This window comes from the organism of the source record quoted next, unplaced genomic scaffold, assembly GCF_019419815.1.
Source record: "Pyrus x bretschneideri cultivar Hongxiangsu unplaced genomic scaffold, Pyrus_bretschneideri_v1 Contig14, whole genome shotgun sequence".
Classification (NCBI taxonomy): Eukaryota; Viridiplantae; Streptophyta; class Magnoliopsida; order Rosales; family Rosaceae; genus Pyrus; species Pyrus x bretschneideri.
In genome coordinates, this window is record NW_025999435.1 from 2025051 (window position 1) to 2039762 (window position 14712).

A 14712-nucleotide genomic window follows, 5' to 3' on the forward strand; every position below is an offset into this window, starting at 1 on the left:
AACTTGAACATCGACCGAGGAAACTTATTCCTTCTCTATCGCCGCAAAAATGTTAGGATTAGAACTTAGAAGAATTAAGTTTCTTTCATGTTTAATTCTGTCAAAATGAAAACTCGTTCACCTCGACAATCCTAGCCACTAGACCAGCCCTACGTTTTTTTCGTTTTAAACTTGAATTACTATTCCCAATTAGTTTAAGTTTAGTTTCTCAGAATAATAAAGAGAAGTAATTGAAAATGAAAGGCTCTTATGTGCCAACTAACTTCCATGAAATTTTGGTTTTCCTTTGCCTCACCAGACTTATGTTGAGAATCACCAGAACCTTACCAAGATTCTCTAATACATCAAGAGTTAAGAATCTAGTATCATCTGGTATAATCCAGGAGACGAGACATCGAATAAGTTTCCTCCTACCCTTCTCTATTGTTTTGCTGGGTCAAACGGTTCTTGGCCGGTTGCTTCTGAGTTTACTAAATTTTATGAACCATCTGGCCTCATGCTTTCTTGTTCCGTAACCGGTATTGCTGCAATGGCTAAAACTTTAACTGGGTTTGTTTCTGTTGTGGTGCTTGATCATTTATTAATTTATCGCTATGGTCTATCCTGGGGTTTCGCAACCTCTGCAGAAAAACAAATATATAGCTGCAAAAAATATTCATGGTGAACCAGAAATGAAGTCCTTTTTCCCTAAGTTGATTGATATTCTCTCTCCCCTCTCATGTTTGCACTCTAAATTTCTATTTAACACACTTTTCTGAGATTTTTTTTAGTAGAAGTGCATTTTGTTATATCTTATCTTGGACATTTTGTTTTCTTCAAATGTTTCATGAACAGTTTCGGAGTAAAATAAACTTCTAGGTTATGCTTGATACGGACTTATTTTGGGATCGACGATAGGTTTTTTTTTTTTTTGTTAAATAATGAGTTGCAATGCGTTCCTCGAACAATCAACAAGCTTCCTCTTATTTCTACCTATTTCCATAGCAGGCAGTAGGTACACCGGCTCCTGCTTAGAGATGTCTTTTTCTAACTGCCTATTTCCAGAGAAATACTCGCATATTTTCTCAAGCCCAGCACTGTATAATTAGGTGTTGCCGCCCCCTCAATCCCATAATTCAGCTATCAGCTATGTAATCACTCCAGGGAGCTCGTCGGAGGTGTAAATTGTCCTCAATAAGATGATAAAAATGTTGATTACCTTGAGTACAAGTTACCAGATACGTACTGTTGAGCAGGAGATAAATTAGATGAGTGCAAACTGTACACTGAGGAACCAGTATCGGAACTTTTAATTCAGCGCATTGCCATTTATCTCCTTGAAATACTGTACTCGTACGAATGAAGAAAACACTACTGACTTTAATCCCCCCATGTAGCTTCCAGTATCATAGTTCCCACAGTTGAGCATTCGACTTGCTACCATACCAAATTGACACTTTAGCTGCTGAACTGAAACACAAGCAAAAAACGAGACAAACGTAAGCACAAAAAGCAGTTGACGTACGGAGGAAGATGGATTTTCTAGCTGTAGCCTGTGGCTAGGTTGTACCTGAAGGTTAGCGTAACAAGTCGAAACACAAAAAACCGTTCCTTTTAGTTTTGATTGATGTTACACTACACATATCATCTTTGGCGCGTTTAGTTATCCTTTTTGATGATGCTTTAGCTGATTTAACAGTCTCATGGTCGAGTAGAGGAAGGGAAATGACAAATTTACTAACTTTGATTCAGTGGAGAAATACTATGCTTTAGCTGATTTCCTCACAAATCATGCTCCCACCGAAACTCTATCATTGCCGAATCTCACCTTCTTCGACTCGAACTAGGATTCTGATCCTATTACTACGCAACTAATTCTTATCTCATCCAAAAACCACTCATGATCCTTAAACAATTAATTCAAATCTCATCCAAAGACCAATCCTAATCCTTAAACAATCCTACATCCGTCTAGAACTTTCAAATAATTTCCAATAACACCTCAGATAATACTATGATTATTAAAACCACAATAATATCTCGAAAAGTAATTAAACATCATTTCTTCCTTTGATCTAATGGCTCCAAACATGTGTCCCAATAGTGCAAAATCAGGTATAAACACATTGACAAGAAAAATTTAAAATCATGTAATTAAATATTCAATACAACTACAGAAATTGACAATTTACATAAAATCTTGATTTGCCTTCTGATCATGAGTGATGACTCAGCAGTCAAACATGCAGTTTGGTGATTTCATTCGTTCATTAATATATTGGTTATAAGTTATAACATATAACCAGTTTCTACCAACTCCATTCGTTTAACAGTTGGGAGGTAGCAGCTTGTTTTCTAAGAAATAACTGGGTTTGACTTGGCCCTCCACCATTTTCCGTGTGCTTGTAATTTACTCTTGGGGTCTTGTCTTCTTAAGCAATTTCTCAGTATTATTTACTTCTGCCATGTTTAGGCACTTGAGCTGGTATGTGTGTGTGTGTGTGTGTGTCTATATATATATATATATATATGGGAACAACGATACGCAAATAATAATACTGATACCTAGTTGTACATATATGAGATAAACAACCGCTCCTTAGGTATGAAACCTGGTTGAAATATGCATACCTAATTTCATCAGTGCGCATGAAATCCACTTACTCTTTCATTCCTCGTACCAGTAAACATATGATATATATGTTAGGGACGGAAATGATACATGCGTGAACATAATTTCGATAGGAGATTCATATGACACATAATATACAGCGAAAGTACAATACCTGAATCTTGGCTAGTCAGGAGGATTAATTCAGACTCCCGGTTTGGATCATCCTGCTGGTTCTTTTTGGTGGGGGTGAATGATGATACAAACGACAAACAGTACTTTCGATTTGGATGTAGACCTTAGATTAGCCAAGTTTGAATTCCTCTCCTCGTAGTTCATATGAATTTAATTACTATGAATATCGCTTGTTTTGTCGAGTCTTTCTAAAAAGATAAATAGTCTTGGAACAAAACCGATCAACCTCAATCAATTTACCCAAATAAACATGTCTGAATCTGCTGCATTTACTTTTTGTTTCTGCACAGATGAACAATGTTTATGATACACAGTGGCCCTTGATCAAGGCGATCAAACGTACTATATATGGAACAATACACCTCAATAAAGATATTATTAAATTTGAAAATATATATCGATTGATCGCATTTAGAGCATTTCCACTCATGTTCAATTGACATGGCCAGATCCCAAATTCAACAGAAAATTAATCGAAATTCACACAACACTACAATTAACATACCCTTAATTACAACTTAATTACATAAAATTAAACATGTAAATGATATACTACATATCATTTAGGTACGTGCACACGACTCCTTTTTCGATTATTTACGACATTGATAAGATTAAGAGGATTGGTCAACTTGTACAGCTCCGCCATCGATCGACATCTCTTCGTCTTCCTCCTTGACCCCAAACTTATATCTAATTCACCATCATCTTCTTCTTCTTCTTCTTGTTCGACCTCATCCTCTCCAAATATTGTTCTATATTTCGAGGAACATACCTGACCATCACGATCTCGGTCACCGTCACAGTCACCGCCACGAGCAGCAGCTAGACCACTTTTGGCATCGCTTTCTTCTTTGCCGCCGGTAACGTTGTTGTCTGACGTTGACAGTGATCCGCTGAGTTGTATGAGTTGCTCCGCCGCGTCTTTTTCAAGCTCCGAGAAATAACCGCTTCCGTTTCCGATCAGGTACTCCTCCTCCTTAACGATATTCTTCTTTCTCTTCATGCTTCCATTTTCTTCTGGAGCTGATTTCTTCGCCATGTATATATGTTGATATAACTTAGCTGACAATCAAACGAGGGTATATAATTTCTGCAGGAATTACCTAGTTTTGCTTTTATACAAGGCCATAGAGTCGGTTTGCCATTTTAAATATAATTTTTATTTTATTTTATTTTTATTTTTATTTTATTTCATTTTCATTTCCTCGGCTCTCCTACTGGGCCCTATTGACTCGTAGGCCCAAGACTTGGTTTTCTTTGAGGAACAACGAAACACCTATAACCTACAAATCAAGTTCCTCGTACGACCGGAGACGAGCTTAGTCAAACCGCAAATATTGTTTAAGTTTGGTTCACTTTCAAGCTCAGGTTAGACTTGACTTGGTTCTTAACTTGACTTGCTTTTTATACGAGTCGACTTCAAGTGAGCTTAAAAGCTTGAACGTCGATGCTGAGCTCAAGCTGCATCGAGTTATTAAATGCAACAAGGTACAAACTTAAGACTAGCAACCAAATAACACAGAAAACCTTTCTTTTCTCTCTGGTAACTTCTCTCCATAAGCTTCGTGAAGAACGCAGGAAACTTCTCTGGTTCCAGGGCTTTTCCCCTCAAACCATGAACTCGGCTAATAAACCAAGCCTCTCTCTCATATTTGGTCGAGAGTCTTGTCCTTCCTAGCTTTTGAACTAGGCTGGATCTTCGTTTCCATATTCAAGATATTTGTCTGCCCAAAGATTTCTAAATATTTCTAAACACGGCCATCCTTCATGAACATGTACTTAGGGCTGGAAAAAATTTCCGAAAATTCCTGAACCAAACCAAAAAAATCCCAATCTCAAACCAAAAAAGTCCCAAACCGAAATTCTCGAAATTCTGGGACGTCATACCGAACCGATCTCGAACCATTCGATACAGGATTTGGTATTACTTATTCATTTGTTCAGGATTCCTATACCGAACCGCAAATACATATAAATATTTTTTAATTACAGTTGTAATTAATTTCAACCCTTAGTTTATGAAATGAGAATGTATCTCTGAACCTTGCACCTTATGATTAGCTTCCATGGGATTCTTTAAAATGTGTCCTTGAAAACATATGATTCTTCAAAATCTCAAGTTTCAGCACAAAAGTTCAAAAGCCCAAAACTCAACATTTTGTCCTGATCCGTCTTGAAATACCGAAATTTCGGTATGAGATTAGTCTTCTAATTTATGTCCCTAAAATGATTGGTTCGGGATTCGAAATCCTATTTTTGGTACATGATCCCATACCGAACCACCCATAACCACTACAACAAACTATTATATTCATGTTCTTCAAAATATATTTTTCCGAGCAAAATCTATTATAATTTTGGTACATGATAATTTTGCAGTATCATGGGTGTTAGGCGAACACACACAAAACGAGGCAGACTCATCTCACGCAGAACGAGGCAAACCATGGCACACAAAATAAGGCAGTGTCCGCTCACAGAAAACAGGGTGGGCTTCTAGCATGCAAAACAAGGTAATCTCTGCGCACGGAAAACGAGGTGGGATACGTTGCACAAATCAAGGACAACCCTGCATATGAAAAACGAGGCTGGCGTTGTGTATGCAAAAAGATGCAGGTTCTGGCATGCAAAACACTACAGACACCTCACATGCAGAACAAGGCGAATTCAGGCACACAAGATGAGGCGGGCTCGACACATGTAGTGAGGCGAACTCCTAGGTGCTCAAAAAACGAGTCAAGCTTCACTCACAAAAATATATTTTGAAGAATATGAATATAATAGTTTGTTGTAATGGTAAGAATTTATGCATTTTTGTTAATTTTTCTTTTTCTTGGTTGATAATCTTTTATTTCTCTTACCATGTAATTGACTTGAAACAAAACGTTCAATCATCACCCACCCCTAGTTACCACGGAGCTTTTCTTCAGATTTCACTACGAAAAATTATTCACACAAGGAAATTTGAAACATCATTACCATGGAAAGGCTTCCGCAAGGTCAAATAATCTCCCTGCTTATGAGAAAAAAAACATGATTATAACTCTTCCTACGTCCCTTCTTGCGTCCTCTTGAGTGGCACATCCTTAATAATTTCTCCCCTGCAAAAGTCAACCACCAAGAGCTATCTAAAATTTCCACAAAAATTCTGTATTTTCTCATCTCATACCAAATCGTAATGATACTCCACAAGTTAAAGATTCATCTAGTTACTAAATGGAGGGTATCTTACTAGGTCATACCCTGTCTGTCACATGGGAGCATAGTTACTTTGTTCACCTTGCAAGTTCCTCTGCTCCCCTTGTGAGAACCCCTGATTAGTTCATTAGTCTCAACTTAGGCTTTATCACCCTTTAAGTCCATTTAATGCTGGCCCATATTGAGTGAGGGTCGTCATGTGAAACGGTGCATTAAAGTTAGTAAAATGAAGCAAGAAACTACGACGTAGAACCAAGAAAATATGAGTTTCAGCATGAGTTTTCTTCCTTGCGGGAAAGCTATTGCAACTTCACGCCTCCTCCATGGATGCATCATGCACCAGAATTTTGATTGGACTAACTATATGTCGTTTAACAAAATAAACAAACTGTCTGGGCATGGCCTGAACCCTAGACGTAAGTTGGTTCCCCTATCGAAACATTTGGAGGGTCCCCGAAGGACCTTCATGGGTGTTTTTTGGGCCTTTGAAGGATCCTGGACCACCTTGGTCCCACTGTGGATTCGCCTCTTTTGGGGGTGTATTTGGACGACCATGAACTATTGATCCTTTAGAATGTCGAATTCTTTGTTGGGGTATGCATTCTATTTTATGTACCCTGTCTTTTTGGTTCAAAAAAGGGAAGCTCTCTTTTGATTCTTTTGTCAAGTTTTTGAACAGATTTAGACTATAATTTAGCAATCAGCGTTCTTATGTCTTCTTTTGAACTTTGACCTATAGCTATAGTCTCTTTTTGGTTCAAAGCGACTTCTCTTCCTTAATGGAGAGCTTGATTTGCCTAGATTTATACTGGTATGTTTGGGTATAATCAAGTATCCAACTAACAAGTGCATAATTTGACAACAAAGTTTCTCGGATTGAGATGGCTTGCTTGCTTACCAAGTGGTGTTGCTTTGTTGTATGCAAAAGCTTTAAAGGATTTCGTACCCTTTCGGGACAGTGAAGTGGCACGGATAACTGATGAAGCTCTTGACGGAAGCAACGGTAGACCAGTGTTAAAATGCATATAGTTGATCCCCGTATGTCCGTGAAGCAACTCAATTCCCAACGTCTGAACTCCATTGCTTTCCTGCCTCTGTGCTTCGCATCTCTACTCAAAAGTGGTTTTCACTCTCTTTCTTGAGCGGCAGCATAAGCATATTTGAGTAGCAGAACTCACGTCGACATGTTTAAACTATGTTTTAACCATCTATATTTGATTAACAGCTGTGTATGGAATTGCCAGAAGAGAGCCTAAACCCCCTCAAACCTGCTAAAGTTTACCTTAATTATCCCTAGAGCCTAAATGACCTTGTTTTGGGCCTAGGATTTACGGTTTACCTGTTTAGTCTCTAAACGTCGAAGATCCTAATCAAGATCATGTAGAACAAGCCGTTGTACTTGATCAGAGAACTATTCATCACCTGAGAGTCCTCCCCCTCTCTCTAACTCCATTTCCATTAAAGTTAAACAGTGAATTTGCAATGCTTTTTCCGTTTTTCAACATCAGGTTCTGTGTTATCGAGCTGTTTAAGTTCAAATTTTGTTGCTCAACGATCTTTGGTCCATTGCACGTCTTTGCAACCAAGTGTTCCAAATAAATTCAGCTGCAAATGGAGTTGAAAATTTAGTGCTCCATAGGTTCCTGAAAGAGTTGCAGTTGATTCACTTTGCAAATAATGGCAACACTGTATGCAAGTGGCTCAGGTTTGGATAGTCTTGTTTGTTTTTGTTTACATTTGCTTATCCTGGTTGATGTTCCACGTTTGAACAATTTGTCATTCCTCATTCTACCATGCTGAATTCTTTTTCAGATGTTCAATCATCGCCAATCGAACTTAAACGCTATATTCGGTCGATCCCCACCGTCGGTTATTAAAGGTATTCAGATCAGATCGTTGAACAAAGTTGAAATATGCAAATGAAAATATAATAATGTCTAGCTCTAAACGACCCAAACCAAGTCACTCACTAACACCCGATCGTTGAACTTTTGTTTGGTTTGCTTTATTTTCCTTATGGATTTTTGTCAAATTCAAAAGAAATCAAACGGTAGGATTTGGGTACAATACTTTTATGCATAAAATACAATTATCATCTCGATAGTCAGATGGTGATTGCATTAAATATTTATATTCACATGAATTATATTTAAACATCAAATGATGATTATATTAAATATATATTCACAAGAATTATATCTAACCGTCAAATGGTAGCTATATGGAATACGTGTAAATATTGTTGGCGATCCCCAAGTTTTAATACTATAGTTGATTTAGTTGTAGTTTTTAGTAGGCTAAACAATATCTTACATGACCAGTTAGCATGACATGGGTTAGTATTACCCATGGGTACTTGTTTCATCCCATTAAATGCATGCATCTTTTAATAATTTTATATCCCTCTATCAAGCTCATTCCGACCACTCCATCACTAATTCTTGAATTTTAGAAAGACAAATGGTTTTTATAGTGCATGATTAGAAGATTATAGTTGGATATAACGTCTTGTTGATTGTTGTTTGGCGTTAGTCGTTTGTCTTGAGATTTCAAGTTCCATTTGCCAAAAAAAACATAATTTCTAATGTGTGTCACAGTTTAAGTCATGTCATCTGTTATCTAAGAAGTCATGTTTGAGTTTGAATTTCGTCACCCATTAGCTTAATGGGTTGATGTGATGTGATACATCAAAATGACGGATTAACACAAACATGACAAATACATCTTGTTTATCATGTCTAATTTTAGAGTGAAACCGATTTAATTGGAACAGTGCCTACTGTAGAAAACCCAATGGTAAAAGTAAATTAACATTTTACTTTGACACATAAACATGGCTAATACGAGGAGCGAGGAGCGAAGAGCGTGCCCATGGGAAAATACTTGGCTACTGACAAGTCAGTACCCATTTTACACACCAATTTCTATGGCCCAATAAAAATATAACATGTCATCTCCCTATTCTTTTCTATCTTTGTAACCAAACACAACCTCACCCTTAAAACTGTTACCAAACATAAATCTTCTTCGCCGCTTCGTCTTCCTTCCGCTCGAACAAATTAATGACGATACTCATAACCGGCCACCGCGGCCTCGTCAGGCTCTGCCATTATCCTGCAAGCCCCATATTCTAGGATTCAACAACCTCGCACTGGCGACGGTCTCGACCTCACTCGCAAACCCGGCGTAGAGTCCTTGTTCACCACCAAGCGAGAAGCCCCAACTCGTCATCCTCACCGCCGCAGAAGACGGTGGCATTCACTGCTGGGTGGAGTCGACGATTGTTGAATTTTATCATTTTGGTTTACATCTGCCATGGGAAGAAGATTATTATTTTGGTTTAGGTGGTCTGTCATGGTAGATCGGCCATGGAAAGAAAGGAACAAGAAAAGATGAATGCTTGGTTATTTGAGGCTGTTTGGTTACTAAGATAGCAGGGGTGTGGGAGAGAATTTCAAATGACAGATGTTGTATTCCTGTTGGACCACATAGCTCGGTGAGTAAAGTGAGTACTACCCGGACAGCACCTAAGTATCATCCGTGCAAATGGGCCTCATCTGAACTTTATCTCCTTCCTCTCTCACACACACAGTACACACGCACGCACGCACAGAGAGAAAGGAGAGACGGCGGAGCCGCGCAGAGAGAGAGAAAGAGAGACGGCGGAGGAGAGAAAAAGAGAGTAGCGTTCCCTTTCGTCTTTTACTTATCTCCAGACTCTGCAAATCATAACAGCAATTGGATTAGCTAGCTGCCTGGATTGCAATTCCTTCATTTCCTTCCCTCCCGACCCTCTGTTTTCCAGGCAAGTGTTTGCTCCTTCCTCTTACTCCCACCTTCTTTTTTCCAGTGTTTGGTTATTAATATTATTGTTATTATTTCAATTTTTTTATTCTTCCATTTGAAAACACTGATATATTTTCTTTGTGGGTTATCTTAGTCCTCGTTTGGCATGTAGGATTGGATTGGAATGGATAAACCACTTTCTACCGTTGTTGTGTACCAGAAATTTTGTTTCTTTTGATTTCTTATGTGTGAAGAACCCTTTTGATTAAGGCCAAATCTGTGCTTTTCTCTCAATTTTGCATAAGTTCGTAATCAATCTCAATCTCTGAACAAATGATTATTTTTCTTATCTCATGTTTTTATTTTTTGCATGATAGTTCTTTCTTTTTGGTTGAATTCTTTTTAATGTTCTTGTGAGTTGTGATGCGATCGCTCCCTCTGGCGCCTCTTCCCTGTTGATGCGTATATATGTATGTCGTTGTGTCATTTGGTGATAAAAAAAAGGGGGCGATCACAACTCAACAAGGCTCCTCGCTTTGCGAGGGTCGGAGGAACGTCTATTGTACACAACCTTACCCTTGCTTGCAAAAAGGCTGTTTTCACGACTCGGACCCATGACCTTTCGGTCACAAAGGAGCAACCTTTTCGTTGCACCAAGACTTGCCCTCTGTCATTTGGTGATACGATATCATTATTGTTTTGGTTTTTATTTGGTAGGGTTTTTGTTGTTGAACCATCTTTTTTTTATCCGTGATTGTATAACTGGAGAATGAGAATTCGATGACTAGGTCATGGCTGGGTGTTTGCTTAAGACCCAGCGGAAAGTTCAATTTTTCTGCAGAGAAACCTAGTGTTTGTTTCATACACAATGGAAAACATTGTCGATTCGGATAGTTAGGTAGGATTCCTTTATGGAGAAGAATTCTGTCTTCTGGTGGTTAGGTTGAGTCAAACTGGCAAATTGATACTGCTAATTTTGCTAGTCATAGATGTACAATGTCTTCTCCTTCTGAATATGGGACATGCAGGTTCCTTTTTCCGCTTATAGATATCAGTTTCCTAAGAACACTGCTTTGCACTTTGGTTGAAATTGTGTTTGCTTGTCTGTGTGGCTAAACTTAGGGCTGATGCATGTATTTTGAACCTTTTACATGATTATGTGACTTAAATTTGTTTTTTTTTACAGGATAGTTGGATAGTTGGATGGTTGTGCTTCTTTGTGACAGATTTGCTTCATCTTGCTCATAAGAAACCACTAAGGCTGGAAACGTTTAATGTGACCCTTGTGTGGATAGTGAGCCAGATGGTATTGTTGTACCCTATATAATGTCACCACACATGTGTATTGTGTAGGGTGTAAAGATTGTGAGTGAAATATGGAGTTGTCTTTGCCTTTCTCGTTGCATAGGGATTTACCCATCACTTCTCTCAGATCCAGCTTCCTCCCTCGGAATCCTCCTTGCTTATTAGGCACAGTCAAGAGGAATTATAAAAACAATAGGATCTCAGAAAATATCCCTTTTTCAGTTTCTTGCGTGTCTGTCAAAACTGTCCGCAGTCCTTCACTAGACAAGCATGTTGTGAAGCAAAACAAGATACGTTTTGTCCAAAAGCTACAAACACTGCTTCTTTCCAAACCAAAATGCTATATTCCAATTCATATTCTCAATAAGTGTCGAGCCTACCTTTCCCTATCAAAGCCACGATCCATTCTCTCAATGATTCATCGATACCCTACTATTTTTGAACTCTTCTCGATCCCAACAGCTCCCTTGCCATCCAATGCAAGCTAAATCATTATCACAACTCTGTGTCCGTCTAACCCCAGCTGCAGCAGCCCTTGCTGCTGAGGAATTAAGTCTCAAATCAGCCATCTCTGACTCCTTGGCCACAAAACTCCAGAAACTTCTTATGCTCTCTTCTCATCATCGACTACTTCTGTCAAAGTTGGTTCACCTAGCTCCAGATCTTGGTCTTCCCCCTAATTTTCGCTCTCGTCTATGCAATGACTATCCAAATAAATTCAAGACTGTTGACACCTCCTATGGCCGTGCACTTGAGCTTGTCTCCTGGGACCAAGACTTGGCAAAGCCTTTACCATCTCCAGAAGTTCAGTCACGTGAGCTAATAGTAGACAGACCTTTGAAATTCAAGCAGTTGACGCTCCGAAAGGGTCTAAATTTGAAGAGGCGTCACCAGGATTTTTTGCTCAAATTCAAAGAAATTCCAGATGTGTGCCCATACAATACCCCCATCTCGGACTTGCCTAAAGAGTCAATTGAGGCAGAGAAGAGAGCTTGTTTGGTGGTGAGAGAAGTGCTAGGGATGACGGTTGAAAAGAGAACTTTGATAGACCACTTGACTCATTTTAGGAATGATTTTGTGCTGTCCAACAAGTTGAGAGGGATGATCATACGGCACCCGGAGTTATTCTATGTGAGCTTGAAAGGGCAGAGAGATTCAGTGTTTTTAGTGGAGGGTTTTGATGACAAGGGTGCACTGTTGGAGAAGAAAGAGACTTTGGTGATTAAGGAAAAGTTGATGCAGTTGGTCAGAGATAGCAAGAGACTAAGAAGAGAGAGGAAGAAAGCTAGGATTAACAACACTGAGATTGGTGGCTCTACTGATGACTTTGAGTCTGATGATGATGATGATGACGATGACTATGATGATGGTTTTCAGAGTTTGTTTGAGCCTGAAGATTTTTATGGGGATAATGATGGTGATAAGAAGGGTGAGACAATTGACTACAGGGAGAAGGGGCAGTTTTGGACTGTTGATGCTCATTCTGTTCATGATGGCAGGAAGCAACAAATGGAACCTTGGTAGAAGAGAATGTCAATTGTTCAGATCTTACCCGAAAATAATCATAGTGCGAGGATAGTATTATGGCGGTGATATGAATGACTGTAAAAATGAAGTCTCACGATCTGTATCTATATATATGAAGCAAATGGCCCTTCACCTAAAGGGTAATTTTCTGAAATACCTTACATTATCCTGAGTTGAAAAGTTTACTTAATTCAAAACCACTTCACTTCACTTTCCTGTTAATAAATTTGGCTTATGGAAGAAGCAGATTGTAGGCAACCTACATAATTGAAGCTTAATTTAAGGTATCTAAGTTTGTGCTGAATGTGCTTTTCATATTCTCTTATTTTATTCGAGGAATTATAACTGTTTTGTTTAAAAGTTTTCCTAGATGAGTAATCAGTAATCATTTTACTTGGTCTTCTCTAGTAGTTTCGAAACTGAAGGTGTAACCCTAATCTTTTCAATGTATTAGATTATCATATTTGATAAAATGGAGCTTGTTCTATGGATCATTCTAAATTTGGTTGTATCCTAGTTTTTGCTCCTAAAATGATGAATTGGCTTTCGATGACTACATAGTACGAGCCCGACTATGTGGACAGATACGGGTCAAACATTTTTCTAATTCTGTTACCACAGTAACCGGGATTTGGTTCTATGCAGAGGCTTTTCTTCCTGACCTACTGGTGGATTTGGGAAAAGTCAAGTCTCTAACTTACAAGTGCATAATTTCACCACAAATTTTCTCAGAGATGGCCTGCTTGCTTATGAAGAGTTGTTGTTTGTGTCTTTGCAAAAGTGTTGGACTCCTTTGTTGCCCTTACCTTATTAAATGTTTTTTCCCTTGCAGGCCAAGAAGTGGCACAGATAATTAATCACGCTCTTCATGGAGGTAACATATGCATAAAGATAGCTGATTCATGTATATCCACTGCAGCTTCTTGGTTCTCAACCTCTGCATCAATGGCTCCATTACCTTCGTGCTGTTCTGCTATGTATGTCAACTCAAAAGGTGGTTTCACTTGGAATTTCCTTTCGCGGGCATGAGCATAGGTATGAATCATGGAATTACCTTTCATTTTTTACGTTGATTCAAGTCACTGTGACATATTTCAACGATGCTGTTACTCCTAATGTTTGATTAACATCTGTGAATGAAATAGTTGATACATTATTTCATTACTACGAAACACAGTAAATTGTTGTTGGCCAACACGAGAACTCATCATTACTGCCAAAACTAGAACACGTCAAGCATATATATACTCTATTTTTCTGTAAGCTCTCGTAAACATCTATGGAAAACTCGTGGGAAAGGGAAAAGGTGCTGTTCCGCACGCTGACAGAACTTATATCCTTAACTCAGGTACAGTGAGGCAATATATCTACTGAAGCAACTGCTAAATTGATTCACTTGTGATGGAAATATTGGACATTAATACTAGACCAATGGTGGGTGCTGCCATGCTGGTTCAAGAGTGGCACCTAAAAGGAGTCCTGCACTTAGGTGCGCATCAAGGGAGACCTTTAAATTCTATGATTGGTACGAGGAGCAGATTTCATGAAGAATATGAGGTATGTGGGGTGGAGCAGCTAGTCCCGCACCCGCAGCACTATGCTGGGGAAGGAGGATGGCAGGTTGTTCATACGGAGAGTGGCATTTGGTTGACTATTTTTGGGCTTCTTCCATGTGATATTATATTTTTCTTATATACCAAATAGTATTCATCCCGTTTCGCTACTGTTCAGAAGTCCGCAGTTAGTGAAACGGGATGAAGACATTCAAACCGAGTGACCTCTAACCAGTTTGAATGTGTGTAGGCTGCGTGACCGTTGATCAAACTTTTGGCATCAACAATTTTTAATCTACACTATTTGCAAAACACGTTCCTTTTCGTTAGGAACCCTCGGTTTGAAGGTATACTCAACTACTGCGTTTTAAATTTTTTGTTCATACAACTTTTTGAATGGAAATTATTTCAAATATAACCCTTGTTACGTGGAAATTTTGATTAAATGAGCATGACCATTCCCTAATTGAATGGTCATGCTTTTGACTTTCATAAACTTTGTAGATTAAACAATAGAGTCGTCATCGTAATCCACAATTATTCAATTTCTTTCAT

The 14712-nt window shown here is 38.6% G+C and overlaps 1 protein-coding gene across 1 annotated transcript; it reads left to right on the forward strand.

The window, feature by feature from the left end:
* The first annotated feature begins 10958 nt into the window (after positions 1 to 10958).
* Positions 10959 to 14469, forward strand: LOC103960399 (protein WHAT'S THIS FACTOR 1, chloroplastic). The gene is given in 4 exon segments (XM_018650689.2): positions 10959 to 11562; positions 11564 to 12744; positions 13437 to 13639; positions 13953 to 14469. Coding segments are annotated over 2 exon segments (1452 nt in total). The 5' UTR covers positions 10959 to 11148; the 3' UTR covers positions 12602 to 12744; positions 13437 to 13639; positions 13953 to 14469.
* The last annotated feature ends 243 nt before the right edge of the window (positions 14470 to 14712 follow it).